General features: G+C 40.4%; 1 protein-coding gene across 3 annotated transcripts in view; it reads right to left on the bottom strand.

Annotated features, from left to right (window-relative positions):
- Positions 1–2,860: 2,860 nt before the first annotated feature.
- Positions 2,861–26,579, bottom strand: part of pacsin3 (protein kinase C and casein kinase substrate in neurons 3) — a 36,726-nt gene continuing 13,007 nt past the window's right edge. For 2 of the 3 annotated variants that reach the window (XM_047581518.1, XM_047581519.1), the window contains 9 exons: positions 25,463–25,563; positions 23,516–23,672; positions 22,681–22,916; positions 20,661–20,816; positions 18,805–18,980; positions 16,166–16,286; positions 11,004–11,146; positions 8,612–8,781; positions 2,861–4,651 (listed from right to left, as the gene is read on the bottom strand). In XM_047581518.1, the coding sequence (XP_047437474.1) occupies positions 4,536–4,651; positions 8,612–8,781; positions 11,004–11,146; positions 16,166–16,286; positions 18,805–18,980; positions 20,661–20,816; positions 22,681–22,916; positions 23,516–23,672; positions 25,463–25,516 (1,329 nt within the window). In that variant the 5' untranslated portion in view covers positions 25,517–25,563 and the 3' untranslated portion in view covers positions 2,861–4,535. The remainder of the gene's footprint in view (positions 4,652–8,611; positions 8,782–11,003; positions 11,147–16,165; positions 16,287–18,804; positions 18,981–20,660; positions 20,817–22,680; positions 22,917–23,515; positions 23,673–25,462; positions 25,564–26,579) is intronic. The other variant, XM_047581520.1, reaches the window with a different exon arrangement.

Raw genomic sequence — 26,579 nt, 5'->3', positions numbered from 1 at the left:
TTTTCGCTTCGACCTCAGTCTCCTTTCAGAAATAAAAAGTTAATAATGAAGAACTGAGCCTAAAAGCCAACGCTGGTTGGTTCCTGGAGATCTACAGTCACACGTTTATTCTTAAAGTCACGAGTCTCAGCTAATTCTGATCATTTCTCGTCTCACTGAACTCAAGCTCTCTAGAAAGTAACAAACATACTATTAAAATATTCATTAACGCAGCTAGTTTGAGATCTTTTGTACTCGCTCACATAAATCAAATTGCACATATGCTGCTTAAACACCATTTTTGTGCAAGTACAATTTAATGTATAAAATAATGTCTAAATGGAACAAATAGATTCAGACTAACCATTTGTTAAAACTGTATTTTTGGATATTATATTTTGCATAAAACCAACTCCACCCATAATTCCTTGCACTCTGTGGGACTCCACGGGGGTCCACGACCCCTAGGGGATCCGCAGAGGTACTGCAGGGGGTCACCAAAATCTTTGGTTGATTAGACATTTTAAATATATATATATTAAATTTAAGTTTCTATAAATACACATTAACACAAACTTGACCTGTCAATCTAAGCTTCCCTACACAACAGGCCCCACCCCTCTCACTGCTGAGCCAATCACAAGGCCATGATATAATAATAATAATTGAACCTATGTATTGTTTTAATAACTAAATATTGAATGCAAAATTATAATAACAATAAAGTATATTTATAAATAGCACTAGGCAGAGTTTAACACATGTACACATGGGGGTCCCTACTTAATCTCTCCATCAGTTTGGGGGTTATTGGCCTGAAAAATGTTGTAGACATAGTAGAAGTTAAAGTGCCAAAGTAACACTACAGTGCAGCTTGAAATGTTTATGCACCAGAATTTTCTAAATTTCTGCACAAATTACTCAAAACTAAATACTGAATAAATAAAAACACATGTTCACTTGTGGGATTTGGTTCTCTGCATCTTCTGAAAATACTTAAAGCTGCACCGCACGTACCCGTTTAACAGTAATAACAGCTGTAAGCTAGTTTTAATGAATTACCCCAGCAGATAAATAAAATGCATCGACTCAAGAGGAAGTTGCCTCCAGGCCTGAATCTACTTTTGTCCACCAGAGGGCAGAGAATCCTTCTAGTCAAAAGCCACCTCATCATGACAGAGCATCACCTGACAGATACACGATCCCCCCCGAGTAGGTTTGCGTCACTATTCATGTCACTTTATCAGTCAAACCCTTCTCTGCCGCCTGGTTGAGCTTCTCATAATCAGACCATTCAGTAACTCTGACTCTCTTCTGGCCACATCATGTCTCATCATTGGGACTAAAATGTTAAACATAAAGCACATAACGGCTCAAACTTTACACAAACCACGGCCTAAACCTGTGGATATTCTCGTCTCATCCTCAGTGAAGTGTGAGTTCACTGAGGCCTCGTTGAAGCTTTAACCAAGTCCCAAAGTCTAAAACTGGTCCAAAACAAACATCACTTTGACCCCAGCTCTGACAAATCTTAACTTCAGGTTTTACTGCAACACTGGCTGAAGGTTTAGTCCCATTTATTTTAGATCATTTACAGTAAAGTGTCTCAAAACAATTAAATCCTTAAAAAATTCGCTTTTTTAAAATTAATTTTCATTATGTTGAATGAGTAACTAAAACCGATCGGATGCATCAGACTTTTTCACGTACATTAGAAAATAGTTTAAAACACAGGTTTTCAACAGGGGGTCCGCGACCCCTTAGGGGGTCCATGGAGCTACTGCAGGGGGGTCACAAAATCTTTGGTTGATTAGACTTTTTTTTTTTTTTTTTTTTTTTTTTACATATATTTCTTTTAATTTTCCCCCACAAATTTAAGTTTCTATAAATGCACATTAACATGAATCCAACACATTTTAGTAAAGGGACGAATGGAGGCAGCGATACAGGAGCCGTCTGACTGTCTCCACACTAGATCTGTCAATCTAAGCCTCCTGTACACAGTAGGCCCCGCCCCTATCGCTGCTGAGCCAATCACGAGGCTGCATATTACACACCGACTCCCTGCAATAGGCCAAGAACCTGTTGTTTACAGCAGCTGCACAGCCTCCCTACGTTGAATAACTTAATATTGAATGTAAAACTATAATATATTTATTAATATCACTAGTTTAATATAGAACACATATAGTAGGTAGGGGGCCCCTCCTTGGCCTGAAAAACGTTGAAGACCCCAGATTTAAAAGAATGTAAAATTATTTATTAGCTTTAGTATCATTTCCCACAGTTTTGGCAGCTCAGGTGAGATAAATCCTTTTTATAGCAGGTCCACTCGGTTTTAGCATTTAACTTTTAACTGTATCTGTTAACTCTACAGAAGAGCAAACATTATTAGCTACAACTAACCACTTAGACATTTTGTTTCAACTCCATGATGTAGCTGTTATTCACCACGTGGAGCCCCACAAATGGTCCGACAATTATCATCAAAATTAACCAGAAATCAACTCACCTACTCACCTTTTGTGGCTGCGAAGTCTGGAGTCCTGTAAAGATCCGTTCAGGCTCTGAAGCTCCAAGGAAGGAGCTCGAGTTCAGATTATTTTAACCAGAGGAGGAACGTTCACAGGTTCACATCAGGCTTAAACATGAATTTCCACAAAAAATGAGCAACTGAAGAATATTAGGATTTGCGTTCATCGAGAACCTCTTTATTTTTACCTGCCACCATTTCCACGTGCACTTTTTTTTTGCTGTCAACACTATTTTCTTTTCTATAATCGTTTCGAAAATATGCAAATATCGTCATTTTCTACACAATTATACAGCAATAAGAGTCTGTGTGCACTTTGAAAACAACAACACGAGGACAAAATGAAAGTCTGTAAAACTTCCAGCTGCAGAAAGCTTTTTTTTTTTTTTTTTATTGTCGCTTCCCAATTCTATGTCCGGTACATGTTACAGTTTTGGAAAGAAAAAGCAAAGAATCGTTGCAGGAGCGTTAAGTTCTCTAGTATAAATCTCTTATGATTGTTGAAAGTCTATCTGGGTTAGCTGTAGCGACAGAGGAGGCTCCCTCACTAACAAACCACAAACTTAAACATGAAAAAACCCCAAACCCGACATCTTCAGACAAAAGGCTGAGACTTCTTTAACGAGGCCGAGGTGCCGTGATCCCAGCAGATCGACATAAACTAGAAACGAGCCCCGTTCCGCAGGTTATATGAGCTGAAGCTAACTTTACACCCCTTCCCCCGCTTTAGTCCGTCTACATCAAAATGAATGATTACTAAAATTAAAAGAGGAAAATAAATTAGAAAGTAATTAAGTTGACACTGTAAATTAAAAAAGAAATAGGTTGAAAATGTGTCCATGTTCAGAATCAGGTAGCTAGAAATAAACAGCTATTTAAAAAAAAAAATAACGTAAAAATTTAAAAGAAATGGGAAGAAAATGGATTCAGTGTCTAAAAATCTAAAGAAAAACAATTAACACAAGATGTTGAGCTTAACGACCGGGTCGACCTTAACAATAGAAGTCAATCCACCAGCTGGTCGCAGTTCCTCGGTCAGACAGCAGGGTGGCGCTGCTCACTTTTTGCCTCACAGACTAAGGCACTGATTTATTTTTTTTATTTTTTTGTTTAACTTTTTAATTAACTTTTTAACTAATTTAGGCAGCAGCCGCCACAGCAGAACGCAACAGATTGGGGAAAGTTGCAGTTCTTTAGACAACCACTAGGGGCTGCAAGATCCAAGAAAACTAAAAAAACTGAAAAACTTTTCTAATTAAATTAAAACTTTGTGTTATAAATTGATTTATAAAATAAGTAGTATGGCGGTAAATGTTCTATATTTTGGGTAATGTGGAATCTACAGCCACGAGCCTAGACTAGCTTAGCATAGCTTAGCTTAGAATGAAGCTAAAACTCCAGATGTGTTAATCAATGATCTTTAAAGATGTTTGACAATGAGCTAGCTAGTTTTTCGTCTTTATGCTAAGCTAATCAGTTTGTGGCATCACTTTTTTATGAAAAATGCAGTGAGACATCACCCAAAACGTCCGACTAGGTCTTAAAAAAGAACAGGTTTTATCGTGTTTTGTGATGATCGCGCTGTGGTGGCTGCTGCTCGTCGACGTCCGTCCAGCTCCACCCAACTCTTCTCTTATTAAATGCTGATTTTTTTTTTTTTTTTTTTCAGAAAACGCCGGTTAAAAAACAAAAAGTAAATCCAGAGTTTGACGAGGCGTCCCGTCACCAATCGACAGGTGACGTGACAGATTATCCGTCCTTGACTTTCTACAGTCCTTCAGTCAGCTGACGTCAAGCTGAGTAAACAAACTGGCTGGTTTCCAAAAATGTAGCTCAAGCTACAGACAAAAAAAAAAAAAAAAGTCTTTACAGTCGGTTACCAAAACACGTCTGGTTTCACAGGTCAGAACTCAGAGCGTCCTCTTAGTTCTCTCGATTGGTCCTGGTTGGTCTTAAGAGTAGTTTTACCATTGGTTGTCTGGGCAGTGAGGACGGGGTTGGGGTTGGGTGGGGTTGGGGGGCATCAGGAGTCCAGGACCTGGACGTAGTTGGCCGGGTAGAGGCCGACCTGGCCGCTGGTCAGCTGACCTTTACACCAGCCCTGCTCGTCTTCCTCTCCCATCTTCAACAGCTCCTCTCCTGGAATTAAAACCACGGCAAAAACAAACGATGAAGACAGAAAGACGGGATTAAACAACCAGGAAGTAAACGAACAAAGACAAAAAGACAAAAAGACTTTAATTTACTTTTAAATCTCGACATCCAACATTGAAGCTAGAAAGAAAAATGTCAATGACAAAATCTGAGCATAAAACAAGAGTCTGTAGATTATTCCTTCAAGGGAGGGAGGAGGGAAGGAAGGAAGGAAGGAAGGAAGGAAGGAAGGAAGGAAGGAAGGAAGGAAGGAAGGAAGGAAGGAAGGGGGAAATAAAGTAAAGAAAGGATGGCACAAAGAAAAGAAGGATCAAGAGTGAGAAAGAAAGAAGGAAGGAAGGAAGGAAGGAAGGAAGGAAGGAAGGACAGAATAAAAGCATCAAGGGAAGGACAAGAAAGGAAAGAGGGAAGGACAAAAAGAAGAATGTAAGGAAGAAGAAAGGAAGGGAGGAAGGAAGGCATTAAGTAAGGAGGATAGATGAAAGGAAGGGAGAGAGGAAAGGAAGGATGGCACAAAGGAAAGGTGGATCTGAAGGAAGGAAGGAAGGAAGGAAGCCACTTCCTGTCGTTGGCTATAATTTTTGTGGTGTGTTCAAGTGTAACGATTTGGTCCAGATACGAGAGATTCAAGGAAACACCACAGTTGGTTTCATTCTTCTTATTCTCTCATTCATTACTTCTGGTCCTCAGACTAGAACCTGCTGATTATAGATTTAAAACTAGAAGGGAGTGTGTCCATGAAAACTTTATTATCGTTATTATTATTATTAATCTTTGGTACAAAAAGAAAAACCTATTAACCCTCTTATTTCCAGCAGGTTATAGAACTTTAAAACTAAAGAGAAGAATTGACCCAATAAAAACAAAACAGAAACTTCCCCTCCTGAGGCCAGCTGTCTCGGTTCATCAGGGATCTGGTCCTGGTTCAGTCTAAGCCGAGCTGAGCCGAGCTAAGCTTTTCCAAACTAAGGCCTCTCCCTCTGTGGCTCCATCAGCTTCCATTAACTCAAAGTTTAAATAAATGAGGGGACGAACCAAAGCCCTGAATCACATCAGAGTAATTCAACCACAACATGGACGACCTGGACCATCATCCAGAGCACAGAACAACATCAACGCTTAGCGGATTTATTTTTACTTCATTATAGAGCTTGTTTCTACTGATACAGAAACAAAAATACTGTCCCACCACCAAACGATCTCATTGGCCTGTAAGATCTTTCTTTCAGTTCCCAACGGAGAGACTGTTCCACTAATGTTCCACCGCTAGGAACACAAGGCTGGGGAAGCTGGTCTACCTTCCACATCCAAACAAAAGCACTAAAAACTACGTGACTGTAAATACAACCTGTCCAAAGAACAAACACTGTATGTATTTAACAGCCTTAATAGACCCCTTGACGGTTTGTAAATGTTTTTTTGAGGGGCGTGGCTTAACTGGAGGCAAAACATCTCAAACTCTGTAGCTTGTAAATGTCAGTTAGCGTATTTCAATAGACTGTTTTGGCCAGAATGGATTTATATTTTAGAGAATATACTAATATATTCACTCCCCGAGACCGTGAGTGTTATTTTAAAAGGTTGACTGATGGGACTATATTCACTGACTCCTACACTCTCATTCACTGGATGGACCAAAGGAGGACACAGAGGGGACAAAGTCTGGTCTGTCTTTATCAAGTGAAGCCTCTCCAACAAAGATATTACAAGAAGTAAGTGGAACCACTGTGGAGGTTAACGTAGTAAATGCAACTTCTGCTTGGACACCCCAGAAACACACAACTAATGCTGCGGTTAGCATTAGCATTAGCATTAACATGCAACAAGAATCCCCTAAACAAGGATTAACCTCATTTCAGTCACAATTTATTCTAACCCATAACGTTATCCAGGCTGAAATTGGTGATGTATTACATATTAATGTTATTTGATATAAAGTGTTGTTGATTGTCTCACTCCAATCATTTCTTTTAATCGTCAAAGCCAAACCAAAGTGGTCTACAACTGGCAGTGGCTGGTATGTTATAAAATGTCTGATTTTAGCACCACAAAATAAAGCAAGGTGCCATTTTCATGGTTGAAAGTGACAGTGTTCGCCTCAAGCTTCCCTGTTTTACCTCCAGCTAACGACGTAACATCACAGTGATGTAGGCCATGAAAGGGTCTATACGCCAAAGATAGTTCTCACATCACAGTCAGTCACAATTAATCCTACATTTTTGTTTTAATCATCATTGTTACATCCGTTTCTGCCTAAACATGTAAATATATTGATATATCGGTAATGCTAGAATAACTTTTAACACCGTGTCTTAAGCTAACTTTCCTATATTTGTATTATTCAGTCACTAGATGCTAGAAATAATGCAAAGTAACTTTGTGCCCCTGGTTCCACTAATGTCATGATTAGTGTCAGATTATTCTGTAATAATCTTACAACAGAACATTTGTTCCCTGGTAGAAAGTTGTTCTGGATTCTCTCTGTTGGGAATTGATTGTGCTCCTGTAAAGATTTGCCAAGTCAATCAAATCGTTTGGGTGAGGTTTTGAGTGTGAGTTGAATTTTGTTCACAACAAAATGTCTCTGATTAATCCAGAGGTATTTTTTTATTCTCTGTATCCGTTAAACCATATAATGAAATCCACACATCGTGTTACCAGACTCATATTCTGTTAAGGTTGGAGTCTATTAACGCCAGGCTAGCAAAAGCATTATTGATATTCAGAAAGCATCAACATGTCAAAACTCAAAGAGATAAATAAAACCACTCAGAATTGGGTTTATTTACAGGTTAAGTATTTAAGAGTAGAGAAAACTAGAAACCGTTGCATCAAATTATTTCCAAACCGCAGCCAGAGACGATGCAAAGCTGTTGCATCGAGTTATGAGCAAGTGTGAAACTTTTGTGAATGTGATTCTTACTGACATGAGTGTGAATGTGTTAAAACGAGGCATCACGGGTAAAAATAAAATAAATAGATAATAGGTAAATAAGTAAATAAATAAATAGATAAATAATAATGTTTTTCTACTTTGCATATTTTTTTTGTCTGCTGTAAAGTTGATATAAAGGATTGTATTAAATGTTTTGTTTTATTAATGTGATTGGTGTCATTTTTAGGTGACATAATCTAGCAAAACAATAAAAAACAGGAAAATATGAAGTTTGACAAATGTCTTTATGAGTATTTGTCATAAACACGTGCAAAGACAGAAGCTCAGAGTAAATTTACATCTTGCTATCATCACATTAAGTGTTTCTAAATGATAAAAATATGAGATTTTTGCATATAAAGTAATTATTCTCCTCGTTATCTTGACTTTTAAGCCATTATTGGATCATTCTGATTTATCCGTCTTAGATAAACAGCATTTTTAATGATGAGAATGATGAGCATCAGATTGTGAACACGAGATCTTCATCACGATCACGAGAAAATATTACCTCCAATATGATTATGTCATGAAAAAGTCATATGAAAGAAATTTATCTGCAAATGTGTATCAATTAACATGAAAATATCTTTTTTTATGCTCCATGTTGTGACATTGTTCACCTACGTGTCGACTATATTTAATTCTGCTCATGAAGTTGTTTTTATTGATACTTGTTCTACATTTTATGATGTTTCTAAAAGGTCAAAAAGAGGAAATTGGATTAAATATGTATGCAGACGATGCAGTATTATTTGTGTCCGCAAAAACCGGGGTATGAATATCTTTGAACAGTTTTGAGCCAGATTAGGTTTAAAATGTTATTTAAATTTTGTAACTTGTCTCTTCTTGGTCTCAGACATCAAACTTAAATCCCTTTATAATTAAGTAAGCAGTGGAATTATGTTCTTTCTTTATTTTGTTCTTTGAGGTTTTTATAAGATGCCACTTTTCATCTACTGACCCTTGTGATGCCTCGCCTGCACCAAAGCATTAGTAAGGGTTAATACCTGCTTTAAAGCTGAGCTCGTCGGCCTCCTGGCCCGTGTAATCATAGAGCGCTCGGACTTGCACCGGCTCTACCTTCTCCTCCTCGTCCTCCGCCTCCCCCACGCCGTTCTGCGCCAGCACCTTCTTAGGACTCTCCTCGTCTGACCAGTCTGAGGAGTAATCTTTCACCCTGAGAGAGGGGAGAGACGGGAGAGAGATGGGGGAGAAAGGAGAGACAAGGGAGATGGGCGGGAGAGAAGGTGAATGTGAATATTCTCATATTCTCTCAAAGGAGACGGGTTCCTTCAGGCCGTCGGTGAGATAATGTGGAGAGAAGTTTTTACAGCGTCTGCAGAACGAGTCTGATCATCTAGAATTAAAAAAAAACTGGAAGGAGGAAAGGGAAGAAAATGAGGGTGGAAGGAAGGAAGGAGAGGAAGCAAAAAAGGGAGGATTGAGGTGGAGAAGAAGGATGGAAGGACGGAGAAAAATCCGCTTTGAGTTTATTTTACTGAAAATCTTCCATTTTTTGTGTTTTTTTTTAATATTGAAAAAAAAATTAATGTCATCACAAACACTGGCATATAAAGGGTTAAAAGTAAAAAAATAATCAAACTTTTGCTATTTGTGATTAGTACTGAAGTGGATTAAAGCGTTTATGTAAAAAAAAAGTAGAAAAAAATATTAACATGCTACTTTTTAGGGCGTTTTTGAAGAGGACACTTTTGTCTGTTAATGGTAATAATGTAACGACTTTTGTAAATCGGACACTACAAAAGGAAGGAAGGAAGGAAGGAAGAAAGGAAGGGAGAAAGGAAAGGAAGCAAGAGAGTAGGAACGGAGGAGGAGAGGAAGGATGTAAGGGGACACACACACAGACACAGTCACTGATTTCTAGGTACTAATTAGTGTGTTGTGTTGTGTTGTGGACGGTGACTCCTCAGGGTGACTACAAGTTAACAACATCTTTAAACTACACACTGTCTCAGTTCTGTCTGACACACAAACAGGAGGCTCAGACAAACATAATTGTAGTTTTGTGTTTAGTCTGGACGACAGGTGCTCCTCCCACTCTTTCACAGTAAACAGCGTGTGTGTTTGTCTGTTGTGTGTGTGTGGTGTGTATCTGTGTGTATCTGTATGTGTGTCTAGAAGTTCTCCCACTCACACAATCTTTACAGAGGAACGTTGGTCTGGAGTCTCTCTGATGGGAACTAACTCTGCTTCTGCAAAGATCTGCCAACCAAATAAATGGGGCGGGGCTTCACGTGGTGAGTGACAGGTGAGTAAAGCCCGGTTCATAGAGGACAAGTGCATTATTTTATTGTGAGTTGTGTTAATTTATTTAAAGCTGTATTTAGTTTTCATCATTATTTACTTATAAATAACTGAGAAAGATACATTTTACTTCCACCTACTCATTTTCAGACACTAAACTTCAGTTGTTCCTTTCGGCTTTTAAGTGTATTTCCGTGTAATATTTATCGTTACACTATTGCTTTTGTTTACTTATATTGCTCAACTGACTTTGTTACCGCCTTTATTTACTTATTTTGCACTAACAACTTTTTTTCTAAAACAACTGTGTGTAGTGACATTTATTATTTAATTATTTAATTTTAACACTGTTAAATTGTTTTGTATTTGAATTACTTAGGACAAATAAACCTGTTTTTCTTGTCTTTTATCATAATCATAATCTACAATCTGCGATACTAAGTCTGTGTTTACTTGGTATTGGATTGATGCCAAAATTCCCAGTATCGGCCACACTGCAAATATTAGCATCTGGGAACTTGCATTAACCACGCCCACTTCAAATTTCTGACCAATCAGAGAACGGTAACTGGACACGGCACGAAAAACAAGTTGTGTCCGGTTGATGAGTTGAGCTTTAAGCTTCTCCTGCAGTATGTAACATAGTCAAATGAGTTATCTGAGCCATAGAGCTGAACTGAGTTTACACCAAAATAGCCACATGAGAAGTCAGCTGTTTAGATTCTATTTATTGTTTTTCCTCTTTTGCACATTTCTGAATCTCTGCTGGTCATAAATACAAGTCTGATTTGTATTAATTTAATTTGAACCAGGGTCGGACCTCCTGCAGTCAGAGGGAGGTGCTGATCGACCGGAGGCTACTTGTTAGCTGCCGAAATGCTAAAAGCACAAACTCTCTGTAGACAATATTTCTATTTAAACAACAAGAGAAGAAGCTGCTCAGATGAAACGTCTTCAAGAAAAAAAAATCCCCCTGAAGCTGCTCATAAAAAAAAATAATAAAAACTGCCAGAAGAAGAACGTGTGCAGTTTTGTAGTTTATTTACATAAATATGGAGGCAGAATGTCCCACAACGTTCTCCTTCAACAGGTTTATCTGACGTCCCTGCCGCAGACGTGGACGTGTCCTCCTACCTGCTGGCGTCCACCGTGATGGGACTGGGCGGGACGTCGCCTCCTCCCGAGGAGATGATGTTGGTGAGGGTGACCACGTTCTCCTCAGAGTGTTGACCTCGATCCCTCCTGCTGATGGAGCGACTCGTCTCCGGAGACCACTCCTGCAGAGAGAGACACATGTGTCACTTCAGAGGACACGGACTCAAGGACTCAAGAGGCGGGACAACAGATGATAGACAGACGACAGACAGACTTCAAAGAACCACAACAACAGACGTCAAAGGCAACGATGAGAAAAGTTACACAACAAACTGGTTCATATGTTCTGATTCTGTAGGAAAAGACACAATTACACACCAGGAACTTAGGAGGAGGAGGAGGTGAAAAAGGAGAAGAAGGAGGAGGTGAAAAAGTAGGAGAAGGAGAATAAGAAGGACGAGGAGACGAAGGAGGAAGAGGACGAGAAGGGTAGAGAAGGAGAAGGAGGATATGAAGGAGGAGGAGGAGAAGAAGAGGGTAGAGAAGCAGAAGGTGAAAAAGGAAGGGGAGGAGAAGGAGGAGAAAAAGGAGGAATATAAGAAGGAGGAGATGAAGAAGGACGAGAAGGGGAGGAGTCGGAGAAGAGGGTAGAGAAGGAGAAGGTGATAAAGGAGGAGGAGAAGGAGGAGGAGGAGGAGGCGAAGGGGAGGAGATAAGAAGAAGGAGGTGATGAAGGAGGAGCAGAAGAGGGTAGAGATGGAGAAGGAGGACAAAAAGGAGTAGAATAAGAAGAAGGAGGACAAGAAGGAGGAGGAGGAGAAGATAAAAACGCCAAAGAAACAAAGAAGAAAAAATAATAAGAACTAAGAACTAGTAGAAATTTGCTTAGTTTTTTCAGCTTGAGACCAAAGTGATGCTGAGGTGTTAAACTTACAAACTTAAAAAATATCTGTTACATTTAAAAGCAGATATTTTAATCACAACTAAATATTTTTCAAAGATAAATAGATAAGATAAGATAAAACGTTCTGCTCACACCCAGAAACAAACAGCTGATCTACCAGGAGCCGGCTGCCATGGATACAGCCGTTGGTATTTAGAGTCTCAGAGGGACACACTGTGCTACAGGTGGTGCAGTGAGAACTAAATGTCCTCAGAAGTAACGTCTCATTTAAAAAAAGGCAGATTTCCTCCAAAGTGAGGACACTCGGCTGCTCCTCGAATCTCTGAAGTCCTCAATTTCTACTCAGCGGCGACTTATGAATGAATGTGATGGACATAAAGTGTGTGTCAGTGTGTAGAAGGGGAGTGTGCGCTGGGACAATGGCTCTCTGTTTGCGTGCCGGCAGCACTGTGGGAATGCCAGGAGATTCCTCAGAGGACAGAGGAGACGCTTTCCCCTCTGCCAACGACTTTCTCTCTCGGTCCAATTTAAGAAAAACCGGGAGAAGCTCAATAAGTGTTTGTCCTCACTGCACGGATCCCGAAAAAATATTTGCACATTTCTTCGTGCAAGAATCTGCAATCTAAGTTTTGGACCACGCCTGCTATTTTACCTGACAGGTTAGGACGCTAGGAGGAGTTGCTATTAGCTGGGAGGCTAGGGAGAGCTAATATTAGCCAGGTGCTAGGTCTAGCTACTATAGCTGAGAGGCTAGGACACCTGGAGGAGTTACTATTAGTGGGAGGCTAGGGAGAGCTAATAGTAGCATGGAAGCTAGGTACGGCTACTATAGCTGAAAGGCTAGGACAGTAGGAGCAGTTACTATTAGCTTTAAAGCTATGAAGAGCTATCGTTAGCTGAGAGGTTAGGACCCTAGGAGGAGTTACTATTAGTTAGGAGGCTAGATAAAGGTAATATTAGCATGGAAGCTAGGTATGGCTACTATAGCTGAGAGGCTAGGATGGTAGAAGGAGTTACTGTTAGTTGGGAGGCTAGGGAGAGCTAATATTAGTCAGGAAGCTAGGTATGGCTACTATAGCTAAGAGGCTAGGACGGTAGGAGCAGTTACTATTAGCTTTAAAGCTAGGAAGAGCTACCATTAGCTGAGGGGTTAGGACACTAGGAGGAGTTACTATTAGTTGGGAGGCTAGGGAAAGCTAATAGCAGCTGGGAAGCTAGGTAGGGCTACTGTAGCTGAAAGTCTAGGAAATCTGGCCTCTTTATGTACTTTAAACATGGTGTATTTCAAACTTTTCCTACAGCTGTTTTACCTTAAAGATCAACCATGTTATCAGCATAAAGCATGTCCCTTCTCAAATTCGTTTTAAAAAATAAATATTCCCCAAACCCTCCAACGATATAATACATAATAATAGAGACGTCTCTACGGAATCTGTACACAATGTGAACGCACATTTAGCCACGGGCGTGATTCAAAACAGAAAAAAGGAAATTATCTTCAGTCGAAGTTTCTGTGGTGGTAAACTCTCTGGAGTATTACATGTCAGCTCTTTTGTGTGATCTGAAACTCAATGATACACTCACACACACACACACACACACACACACACACACACACACACACACAAACCATGGGTTGGTGCCAAAAACAAAAGCGGAAGGTGGAGGCAGGAATGCTGATGATTGTGTCTCTATTGTAACGCTACAATTGGGTCTGCAGATCTTTTCACAGACAGACGACGGGACAATGCAACGTTCACAATGATTTCATCTGTGTGCAGTGGGTGTGGAAAAAACTCAATATCTTTGGGATAAGGGGAAGTAAAGACTCCACAAATTAAAAAGAAAAAGAAAAACAGACACAAAAAAGGGTTGACTATTGTTTTGGGATTTCACTGTGAAGATCAGGTACGGACACTAAACTGACTAAAAACAACCAGTGGCAACGAAGGTTGTCTGTGTCTGGACTAGAAAAAACTGCACCTGAATGCACCACAAACTCTTCAGCCAATAGAGGGCAGTAGTTTATCAAACCTGGAAGAGCTACTATTAGCTGGGAGGCTAGGAAGAGTTACGATTAGCTGATAAGATAGGATGGTAGGAAGAGCTACTATTATCCAAGAGGCTAGGACGCTAGGAGGAGTTACTATTAAGTTGGGAGGCTAGGGAAAGCTAATATTAGCTGAGAAGCTAGGTAGGGCTACTATAGTTGGGAGGCTAGGATGCTAGGAAGAGTTACAATTAGCTGGGAGACTAGAGAGAGCAACTGCTAGCTGAGAAAATAGGAAGAGTTACTATTAGCTGGAGAGCTGGGGAGCTGGGGAGCTAGGAAGCGCTACCATTAGCTGAGCGGTTAGGATGGTAGGAAGAGCAACTATTAGCTCAGAGGTTAGGGCACTAGGAGGAGTTGCTACTAGCTGGGAGGCTAAGGAAAGCTAATATTAGCTGGGAAGCTAGGTAGAGCTACTATAGTTGAGAGGCTAGGATGCTAGGAAGAGTTACCATTAGCTGGGAAGTTCTGAAGAGCTACCATGAGCTGGGAGGCTAAGAATCTAGGAAGAGCAAAAATTGGAGACTAGGAAATTAGGAAGAGCTACAATTAGCTGGGAGGCTGCAGAGGAGCTACTTCAACTGCAAAAAGACCAGCTGCCGTTATAGTTGAATAATTAACATTTATGTGTTTTGTGTCTTGAAATGAAAATAAAAATAAAAAATAAAAAGTCTGTCTTTTTTGTGTCATTGATGTTAATATTGCTGGAAAGTCTTGTAAACTCAGACCATGATGAAGCAACAAATACTCTCCTCTGTGCCATGTAGTTTGGTACTAGTTTGTGTTTTCACATCTGTAAATATTTGCTTGTCCTCAGTGACTCTGCAGAGCTGAGGGGACGTCTGTAGATTTCCATTTTGTGTGTTTGGAGGCCAACGCTGTGGGGGCATTTTGTTGCTTTGTGTCTACAACCCCACCTCTTAAGACTTGGCTTTCGAGTACAATTAGATTATAATTTGAATTAGTTAGCTGAGATTTTCAGGGTAAGGGGCTCGGGAATGTCGGTGAAAAGTCCTCACAGAGATAAAAACACAAGTTTGTGTGTGTGTTGGACATTCCTGACCCCACTCAGTGCTCTCGGTCAACAACAAGTCTTTCACTGAAAACCTGATTAATATTCATTCAGTCTAAAACACACACACACATACACACACAGAGTCATGTTTCACTTCAGAAGAAATGTCACCAACTTACATTTATTTCATGTAAGACTCATCTAAACATGACAAAACTACTTTCTCTGATTTTCATGCTAGAACGAAAGCGGTTTGAGGCAACGACCAGTGTGAGCGACCGATAACATTTGTTGACATATGATGCAAATACAGAGTAGTCCAAACATTAGCCCCAAGGAAACGCCGCCCACCAGTTCCTGCCACCAAATTTAGTCGTGGCATCTTTTCAAACGGAAGAAGAGCTAGCATAGCGCCGTGCATTCACGAATACTATTTCTATGTCCTGCTTATTTTTATGCGGGGTAACCAAGGCAACCAGAGCCTGTAACATTTGCCAGAGAATAGCTGTCCACTACAATGAGACGAGAAGTGCTACCATTAGCTGAGAGGTTAGGACGCTAGGAAGAGTTGTTATTAGCTGGGAGGCTACGATAAGCTGATATTAGCTGGTAAGCTAGGTAGGACTACTATAGCTGAGAGACTGTGACGTTAGGAGGAGTTACATTTTGGGAAACTACGAGAAGTAAGACAGGAGAATCACCGTAAATGTGGATGAGGTTTTACGAAATAATGATATGAAGAGACACATAAAGACGAAAGAAAGACGTTAAGGAGGCAAGAAGAAGATGCGAAGAAGAGGAAGCTGTTAAGGAGACAAGAAGGCAATAAAAAGACTTGAGGAAGTTGTCCAGAAGACATTAAGAAGACATTAGCATGACGTTAGAAGACGTAAGAAGCACATTAAGGAGGCAAGAAGAAGACTACAGAAGATCTGAGGAAGATGTTAAGAAGACAAGAAGAAGACACAAAAAAGATGAGAGGACGTGAAGAAGACGCGAGGAATTAAAGAAGATAAGAGGAAGACATGAGTGAAGAAGACACAAGGGAGACGAGAAGAGGTGAAGATGTGAAAAGGCGAATAGTTTCTCCTCAAAGTTAATTTTCATCAAAAGTGTGTGTATATGTGTGTGTGTGTGTGAATGTGTGTGTGTGTGTGTGTGTGTGTGTGTGTGTGTATGTGTGTGTGTGTGTGTGTGTGTGTGTGTGTGTGTGTGTGTGTGTGGTCCCAGACCTCAAACTGAGGCCAGTTCATGCTCATTCCCGGCCCGTGGGTGTTCCTCCACCATCGGAGATCTTCGGCGTCGTTGGCCGCTCGGATCGTCTGGCCCAGGTCCCGGTACAGGTCTCTGAAGCTGGAGAATAAATCAGAACATAAAGAGAATTAGTTTAATATTTTTATTGTGATTGTTAGTTGAATACACGTAAACATGAAAGACAAGAAGAAATGTGATGACATCTGTGAAGCTTTAAAGAGAGAGTCAGAAGTTGAAGAGTTTTTTTTTTTTTTTTTAAACTGAGAGCAGTGACGGGAGACCTCCATCCACTAGTGATATATATATCTCCTGTGTGTTTTATACAACAGGGTTACCTAGGTAACTGGAGCCTCAAATGTCCAATAGTGACAAACTGTCCACTACAAAAAGACGGACGACAAGGTAACCACTCTATGTATTATTATTATTATTATTATTATTGAATAAAGTCATAGATGTGAAGATGTGAAGAAGACATTAACAAGACATGAAGGAGACGTGAAGAAGACACAAAGAAGACGTGAATAAGACAGGAAGGAGACGTGAAGGAGACGTGAAGGAGACAAGAAGTGAAGAAGGCCTGAAGAAGATGTATAGAAGACGTCAAAAAGACGTCAAGATGTGAGGAAGACATGAATAAGACAAGAAGTGAAGATGGAGTAGTAAGATGTAAATTGAAGAAGCGGAGACGATAAGATGAAAAGAAGACAAGAAGAAGACGTGAGGAACAGCTGAACCTTCACCTGTGAACACAGCAGCTTTTCACTTGAAGCAGGTTCCTGGTTTCATTTGTTTATTCTGGGAGCTGAGCCTTTAAAACCCTCAGGGCTCCACTTAAAGCTTCAAGATAAGACTTTAGTTTTTTCTACTGGGTTTTACGGGTTTGTTTACACTCAGCTACGTCTTATTTAACTATGGTGGAACTCAACACACAGTGAGTGACACGTCCAAAAGCCCAGGAACCTGAATCTGACATTAACAGCAGCTCATTGGATGAGATCAGGAGAGGGGAGGGGTCTCCTCTCAGATGATCATCATCATCATTATCATCATTATACTGGTTCCTGAATAAGAGTTTAATGTATTCATAAAAGTTTCAACGAGACTGGTCCTTTATCGAAGTTCAGTTACAGTTTTTACCAGAATAAATGAAGATGTGAAGAAGATGTGAAGTAAAGAAGAAAACATGAAACAAAAAAGATGAATTGAAGAAGAGAAGATGTTAAGTAGAAAAGAAGATGTGAAGAAGACAAAGGTGAAGAATATGAAAAGAAGTGAAGAAGATGTAACGAAGAGAAGAAGACATGAAGATGTGAAGAAGAGAAAAAGGTGTGAAGAAGATCTAAAGAAGTTGTGAGGAAGACGTGAGGAAGACGAAAGCAAGATGAAGATGAGAAGAAAACATGAAGAAAAGAAGTCAAGAAAACAACGTATGACAAATAAAGAAGTGAAGAAGAGAAAAAGACGAGAAAAGGAAGACGTGAAGACAAGAATGAGTGAAGACGTAAAAGAAGACAAGAAGTAAGGGAGTGAAGAAGACCAGAAGAAGTAGTGAAGAGTTTCTCTCCAGAGTTTTTCTTGAAGGTTTCATTTTGTCCAACTTTATTTGGGCATAGGTTCATCGGTTACCACGGCAACAGGTGCTTGTTTAAATAAAACCAGAGGTCGTTAGTTAATGGACAACAGGACGAGTTTGCCATTATTCGAGCTGCCTCCAGTACGTTAATAGGACTGAAACAGATCTCCTTGAATTTAATTTGTATGTTTCTGTCTTCGTCCAGTGAGACATTGGTTAGTTTGAACTCCTGGGGAACAGGCTCATTGCTAATTAACTGGAGGTAAATAACAGACTTCTTAAGGTTAAGACTGTTCAGTCTGAGAGTCTGTACGTCAGGTCTGGACCAGGGAGACGGTCTGTGATTAGTCGAGATGGATGAGGAACTTTAAGGAGGAGGAGGAGGAGGAGGAGGAAAGAGGAAGAGGTGTAAAGACGATTAGAAGAGGAGGAAGAGAAGAAGTGAAGAGGGAGAGGAGCCAATTAGATAAGAAGAAGAAGACCAGAAAACCAGAAAATGGAAGGACAAGATAATAAAGTGAAGAAGTGTAGAAGACAAGAAGGCCAACAATAAAGATGGAATAAAATAAAGTGAAGAAGAAGAAGAGAAGATGACATGAAGGGCAGATCAGAAGAAGGCAAGAACAAGTGAAGGTGATGTAAAGACGTGAGGAAGTGAAGACAAGGATGAGTGAGGGGGAAAAGAAGGTACGAAGACGCGAAGAAGACGAGAAGAAAACAGGACGACGTGAAGAAGAAAACACAAAGTGAAGTTGAGAAAAAGCTTTTTTTGTGGAACATTTGGACGCATGTAATATATATACTGTACTATACTGTTACCGTGGTAACAACGTTTCGTCTCAATAGAAGCAGAGGTCATTAGTTAATGGACAACAGGACGAGTTTTCTATTAACCCCTGAGTACACACACATGGTCCCACGTCTGAGGCCGGACAGCTCTGAATGCCTCCTCTCTGAGTCACGGCTCATGTACCCTCTAATGTTACCTCTGTCTTTGTGTGTGTCTGTGTGTGTCTGTGTGTGTGTGTCTGTGTGTCGTACCTGTCCTTGGAGGACAGGTCCAGGTGCGTGTGGATGTCCAGCAGGACGTCCTTGAAGAAGCGCAGCCTCTTGCGCTCGGCCTCCTGGGTGAGGTCGAACACCTGCTCCATGTCCTCCATGTAGCGAGGGTTACAGCGGTTCAGCTCCTCCAGGGCCTTTGTGTAGCGCTCCTTCGCCTGACACACACAAAACAACACAAAACACACACACACAACAGAGAACGATGAATATGAGCAAATGTACATCTAGATTCTACAGGTAGTAGCATTTACACAGACACTATGTGACAACCATGTAAACTGGTTTCTTTCTCCTTTTACTTTGTTGTCATCTTCTTCTTCTTCTTCTACTCCGTCTTCGTTGTCTCCTTCTTCTACACATCATCATCTCCTTCTCCTCCTTCTGCTTCTAGTCCTTCTACTCCATCACAGTCTTGTTCGCCTCCTTTGTTACCTTCTACTCCATCATAGTTGCTTCCTCCTTCTTCTTCTACTTCTTTATCGTCGTCTTCTACTACTCCATCAGTCTCCTCCTTCTTCTACTCCATCATTGTCTACTACTTATTCAACTTTGTTGTCTCCTCCTCTTCCTCAACCTTATGTTTTTCCTCCTTCTTCTTCTACTTGTCAATAAAGTTGGGAACAAAACTTCTTCTTCCTCCTCTGTTTTATTTGCAGCAGATTCTCTCTCCACAGCAGCAGTAAAGTTTTACAGTGGATTCTCTATCAGATCATTTCATGGTCAAAACGTGAAAATCAAATATCAAACACCGACATGAAGCTGCATCCTCTGAACCACATTAAAGGCTTTAAATGGTTTTAAAACACCCACACATTTATCTCTGACATGAGCAGGTTCTGGTTTAAGCTTTATTAACCTTGCTGGGAGGTGTGGTGGTCGTCTGCAGAGTCGTCTGCAGCCACATCATTATGACCACTTAGAGTTGAAGTGAATAGCATCGACTGTCATTCAATGTTCTGCTTTCAGACCTGGTATTCATTCGTGTGGAAGTTACTTAGACATGTAGCCCCACCTAGACCAGACCAGACCAACCACCACCACATAGTAATGACACCCAGCAGGATGCAGCCTGACATAGACACAGTTTAGGAACAACTCAACCTGCCCTCCACATTGATTACCCAAACTGATCAAGTATCTGATCAAAGGCCCCACTAACAACATCTAACAACTGACACATGAGTCATAACTGTTTCGGAGGCACAAGGAGAGACCTTCACACTATTAGGAAGGTGGTCATAATGTTATGCCTGATCAGTGTAGATGCTCAATCAAACAGATGCTCCATTTTTGATTTGACTTTTTCTTTAAATCCAGTTTTTCTCACAAAATTATGACCAATCACAAAAGTTTGTTATAACTTTTCTCTGTGAACATGAACCAAACCGAGGTTAAATTTGACATTAAAAGAATATTTTATGAGTCAGTCACCGAATCTGAACTAATTATAGGTGTAAGAAAAACAACTGCAGGGTGCTGGGGCCGGTTGAGACAGGAGAGTGAAGTCTGTGTCAGTGACTCATGACACTGGATTTCATTTCCTCGTTTAGGTCGACCTCAGCCGCCTGGCATCGTTCTCCCCGTGCCGACTGATCCTGAAACACAATCGGGATTTTTCGGGCTGTGTTTCTCCTCCAAAGTCGGAGTCGGAGGAGGAGGAGGAGAAGGAGGAGGGGGCGGTGGCTGCAAGCCTGATCATGTTTCCAAGGTAAGAACACGCACAGGTATGTTTTTCTGGACTCGCTGACACACCCAGGTCTTGGTACAAGTGCAGCTACACATGGGACTCTGTGAAAGTGTGTGTTTGCTAATATGTGTGTGTTCAGGCCTCGTACTTTCTCAGACTCCTGGTTGCAGCGCTCCACCCGGGCCGTGTATTTGCGGACCTCCTCCTGCGACTTGGTCGTGTCGGCCTTGGCGTGCGTCTCCCTGTTGGCCGCCGTCCACTCGTCCTTCCTGGCCTGATGGTAGCTCTTCTTACTGGTCTCCACCTTCAGCACAAAATTCACAGTTACACACACTGGGACAGAAACTATACAGCATGAAAAATGGCACTCAAGCTAACACAAGAGTCATCTCTACTTAAATTTAAAGCTGGAAATGAGTGGAGAAGATGTGAAGAAGAAACAGGAACAGAATACGCTACGCAATTAAAACAAAAAATCCCCCCGGAAACTACCAGACAACGTTTTGTTTACAGCTGGAACAGTTTATTAGCTAATAAATCAGGCCCTGAGGTCTGAGCATGGGACACATACTTTTAAAACATCCAATCAGATTTAAACGTGCAGCAAAAAACTTCTTTCCGTGAATACAAAATGAAGTGTCAGTTCATTCCATGCATAGCAACTGAAGCTGCAGCCATTCGCTTCAGGAAATAAATCCTAAAAAATACTTGTGTTTTGCTTGAAAACAAATGAGAATTTAATACAATTTTATGTCATCTGTGAAGTAAACATAGCATAAACAAAACAAGTCATGTGAAGGAGTCATTAAGGGCTAAGCTAAGCTAAGCTAAGCCTTTACTTTATGCCACAGTGGGGAAATCATCAGTCTATAACGGCACCAGAAGCACTGGTTTTGGAAATCTATTATTGATTTAGGTCAATTTTCAAGCAGGTGACCAAGTATTTGCAGATAACAGCGAGAAGAACGAGCATGTTCTGACGTTTCATAAACTACCAAACTGATCGAGAACACCGGTGGTTCAATAAGAATCCTTAAAGTGCAGCCCTCCTTTCATTTACTACCTTTCCCTCTGCAGACATTTTAAAGTGAGTCATTTCATTATTATAGTCAGCTATATAATCGACACTATGCTTTGATTTGTAGCAGTTTTACTATAACCAGTAACACTCTACAAATAAATAAATGTATAATATTGGCAAAATGTAGGAGACGATCTGCTCTAAATAGATGTGAACGACCAACACGGACTTTAAACCTGACGTCATGAGGTCTGACCTTACGGCCACTTCCCTGCATGATGCTTTTAGGGCCTATTCATTCCTGCGTTGGGAGGTTTTAGTTTGGCCTAAACACAGAAACAAACAGCGACATATTGACCTCGTTACTCCTCTTACCCCAATTTCTTTTTGTTCTCTTTTATTTTTCAGGAAACTAAACAACCCTGTGGTGAAGTGAAGCTGCTGGGTTTAATTCCAATCTCTCTTTAAAGCTCCGATTCCCCTCACACATCATCTGTGTTTGTGATTTTTTTTTTTTATCCTGTAATCATCAGCAGCTTCTACCACTGATCCAAGTTGTGACCAGGTTTTTAAAAAGGGGAACGTTAGGAGCCTTAAAAATACCAATCATTTCCATTTAATCTGCTGATACCTCAGCTTTTGTTTGCATATTTATTTTCACCATTTCTCTTTATTTGGGATTAGTAAGACTGAAGAACTATAAAAGCTAAACAGAACAGGAAGTGGTTTTTAGAAAAAAATCTGTATTATTTCACTCAATATCATAATAAAGTCACTAATATGTTAAAAAATATGATAATTTTCATGTCTGAACATGGCTGTGCAAAAGCAGAATTGCAAATAATTAAGTCCCAGTGTCCTCATTCGAGTTCTTGCTAATTAGTGAAGTTTTAGCTCGTTGCTATTGTTGTGCAAACTGTAAAATTTGATGTGGTTTTGGACATTTTTGCTCTTGTTACGTGATCGGCTGCAGAATGAATCCACTATCATGTTTTTACCCCGACTATTATCTAGTTAAGTGGATAGAAGTTTAAATGAAGAAGAATAAGAAGCTGCCACAAACCTAAAACTTAACGTCCCCATATGAGGACGCAGGGTCTCAGGAGGTTAAACTCCTCCAGTGCTTGTTCAGTGCGGAGGCGCTCACCTCCTTCAGTTTGCGGACCCAGGGTTTCTGGGCTTTGCGGAAGCCGTCATCTGCGTCCTTGGTCTCCCTGAAGCCTCCCATCATCTGCTTGTGGAAGGCGTCTTTCTGCCAGACGCGCACCTTCTCGCTGTCCTCGGCCGCCAGACGCTCCCGGAGCTCCAGGTGCAGCTCGCTGAGGCGGTCGGCCGCCTGCATGAAGGCGTGCCATGCCTTCTCCAGTGTACCGTACTGAGGCCCTGAGGCGCAAGCACAGGAAAAAAAGGCATATTACTAAACCAGCCGACCACATTAAAACAGGAAAAAAGGCAAAAAAAGGCAAAAAAAAAATTGTTTAAATGTGCAACAAAAAAAGTGATTTTATTTCCATGAATACAAAATAAAGAGCTTAAATTAGGTGTCTTGTCTGCAGATCGCTGTGTCATAGAAAATTCGCTTTAATCAAATTTAACTAAATAAATCCACTAAATATATTTACTAAGTATATAATTTAATGCAATTTTATGTCATATATGCAAGTAAACACAAAGTAAACAAAACAAGTCATCTGAAGGACTCATCAAGAACTAATCAGACAAGCTAAGATAAGATACGATAAGATAAAATACGATAAGATAAACTAAGATAAGATGAAATAAACTGAGATAAACTAAGATAAGATGATCTAAGATAAGATAAAATAAACTGAGATAAGCTAAAATAAGCTAAACTAAGATAAGATAAAATAAACTGAGATAAGCTAAAATAAGCTAAGATAAGCTAAACTAAGATAAAATAATCTTAGACAAGCCTTTAATTTCAAATCATCAGTCTACAATATCTTGAAAGGGGACCAGACCTTTCTCCACGACGCCCCTCCACCTCTTGGACCAGTCGCTCAGCTGAAGGGCGTAGCTCTTCTCGATCTTGGCCCTCTCCTGGAAGCAGCTGACCAGCTCGTTGCAGAGCCGGTGGCCGTCATCGATGCGCTTCACCGTCCTCTTGTAGTTCCCCGGCTGCAGGGAAAGAGATGAGTGATGATGCAGGAGAGAGAGAAAGTGATGCGATGGAGCCGGCAGTCAGTCAGCAGGGACTCATTACTGTCTCCGTCTCTATCTAAACAGACCAACACGCTGCCTCAACACGACAATCCTGTGACAACACCTCCCTGCATGCATGAAGGTTATGATCGACCTTCTCTGCTGGCCTAAAAATATCTGAATAACAGACTTAATCATATATATATATAGCTTTTCCTCTGGTTGCACTGCTTCCAAAGGTGTATTTTCATATAAAAGCTCTTATCCAATCACATTTCAGCCGTTATTTGTTACCAGGGTCAAAGAAACCTGACTGGGGGCCTTCGGAATCAGTTCTACAGGCCCAGCAGCATAAAATAAGAGTTAATCAGACTGTTGCTTTGGTCAGATTTTGAGTTGAGGACACCAGGTTCTGCTAGCAGGCGTCAGTGTATTTACAGCCTCTGATTGGACAGTCAGAGAGTGAGCTAGCCAGAGCTAGCCAGAGCTAGCGAACTGCATCTGTTCTGAGTAGGGCGAGCAAAAATATAGGTGTGTTGATTTAATTGCTGCTTTGTCACTGCACAATGGCTGAAGGAGGAGAAGAAATGGACTTGGTTACTGTCATTTTCAAGATGGACTTTTCAAGAAAAGCTGGACATCGTTAAGATCGGGTAACTCAGAAGCTACAGGAACGGATTTATCAGCCACTTTTTTTCCATTAACTAGCAGCAGTAGCCCTGGCTCATAGATGCAGAGCAAAACTAAATAGGTTCTTAACAGTAATTAAAATTAATTCAATTTACATCTTTTATGCATCTTTTTGCCATTTTATTGGGGCGACATTGATGCTTCTGCTGGATTTAACGTATGTGACTCTGGTGGCTGCAGTGAGGAAGAGGAGACTTGTTGTCTGTGTTTTGAATGTTCTGAGTTTCTTGCTTTACTAATGACATTCATCTGTACAAGATACATGGCTAAAGTGCAACGTCCTGTTTTATTGTATATATGTATCAAGTTGATGGTTTCTATAGCAGTGTTATAACATCGTAGTTAGAGGCGATGTTTCCACGTTAGCCCCAGTACTCTGGTTTTATTCCATGATTCTGGTTGTAGGTGTGTGTTCACGTGTTTGTTTGTGTGTATGTTGGTGCAGAGCTCCGTCCATCGTAAAACAGAGATCGGAGGAGAAGCGGAGATACACAACAATGAAGAAAATGAAATTAAAATATTATCTTCGCTTAATTTAGATCAGTATTCTTTATTCTGATAGACTAAATTTATGTTGTACACTTTTTCTATTTTATACGCTTTTGTTTTTCATTCTTATTTATGTACTTTGTCTTGCACCATTGAGTCAGATTCCTTGTATGTGAACTCATACTTGGCCAATAAAGCTGATTCTGATTCTAACGTCATTATTTATTAAAAGACCACAGTCCATAGGAAAAGCAACCTGAAATGACCTCTGATCTGGTGGCAATTTAAATTAATTTACCTTGATTCATTTACATCAATGATGGTTGTTATGAGGACAAGTGGTTACAGAAGATTCATGAATGAATGAATGAATGAACGAACGAACGAACACGGGGCTCTGGGGGGACTGATTTTTGGAACCAGTCTCTAGTGGACATTAGAGGAACTGCAGTTTTTGGTATTTCCTGTTTCTAAACAACATGAAGCAAAAATCATTTAAAGTAGAGTTCAGAGACTCACGAGACGGCGACTGTGAATAAAATATTTTGCCATCATGTTTTGTAGAGAGCGATGATCAAGTGCGTTACCTCCCAGAAGCTGTTCGAGCTCCCCAGGTCGCTGAGGTCTCCATTGGAAGACATGTTGGGGTCGGCCTTGCAGCACGGAATGATGGCGGCTGCAGAAAAGACTGTGAAAAAGAGAGAGAAGAATTTATTAAGGAACTCTTCTGTAAAGTTTTGCAGGTGGGATCATTCTTTAAGCCAACCGAGAACAGACGTCTCAGAGAAGCTGGTTCCTCTTCATACACAACGGATCTCAGAAACATTTGTAGAGAATCGGCTACTCAGAGCCTGAATCCAGCACGTTTTAAATAAGTACACTTGGACACTTAAGTATTATTCTGAATTACTGAATTACTCCAACACTTATGGACTTTTAATTTTAAACTTTTAATATGAAATGGAAAGAAGGACCAGCTACATCATGCATCATGAGTGAAATGTCTCATATCTTCTTTTAAAAAACAGGAATTTTTCCTCAGTCTAACTACGATACCATCTCCAACAACATCCTCCACGAACGTCTCACCTCACTCATCTGTATCTCTGACACCTGTTATGTCAGGAATGTGTGTCATGCCTCCTACATGCATGTGCCTGTGCATGAAAGCCGTCATGCAAAAGTTAAAAAAACAAGAAGTAAATAAAGCCAGAGCTGCACAGCGGTCACAAACCCCACATAGGAAGACTGAAGTCCAGATGAAATCCTTCTCAGAAGAGAACATGTTATTTCCAGAGCAGCAGAATAAACACACAATTTAAACTCGGCTCACTCCAACTCGACTTTTGGCTTTTTTTTTTTTTTTTTAGCTTAGGTTGAACTCTGCCAACAGTTCAGTTTGCCCTGACTTCTCCCATACTTCCTCTGTGCCGTCGTCCCGTTGGACAAAAACACTTCTTCAAGGCCAAACAACTTCCTGTGGCAGACACAACGACATGGGAGAGGAAAAAAAAAACTGCCACGACGGCTGCACAAACTAAACCTTATCAAACGTAAAACTTTTTTTGTCTTTCTTGGTTTAGACTGCATCTTTAAAAAAAAAAAATAAAAAGATAAAAAAGGTCCATGAAACATCTGTGACACATCCACAAAGGGAACTATAATTACATGAATAAGAAAAAAACCTTTCCTGCAGATACTATG

The sequence above is a fragment of the Mugil cephalus genome, chromosome 3, assembly GCF_022458985.1.
Source record: "Mugil cephalus isolate CIBA_MC_2020 chromosome 3, CIBA_Mcephalus_1.1, whole genome shotgun sequence".
In the NCBI taxonomy this organism is placed as follows: domain Eukaryota; kingdom Metazoa; phylum Chordata; class Actinopteri; order Mugiliformes; family Mugilidae; genus Mugil; species Mugil cephalus.
This window is presented reverse-complemented; position numbering and strand designations above follow the sequence as displayed.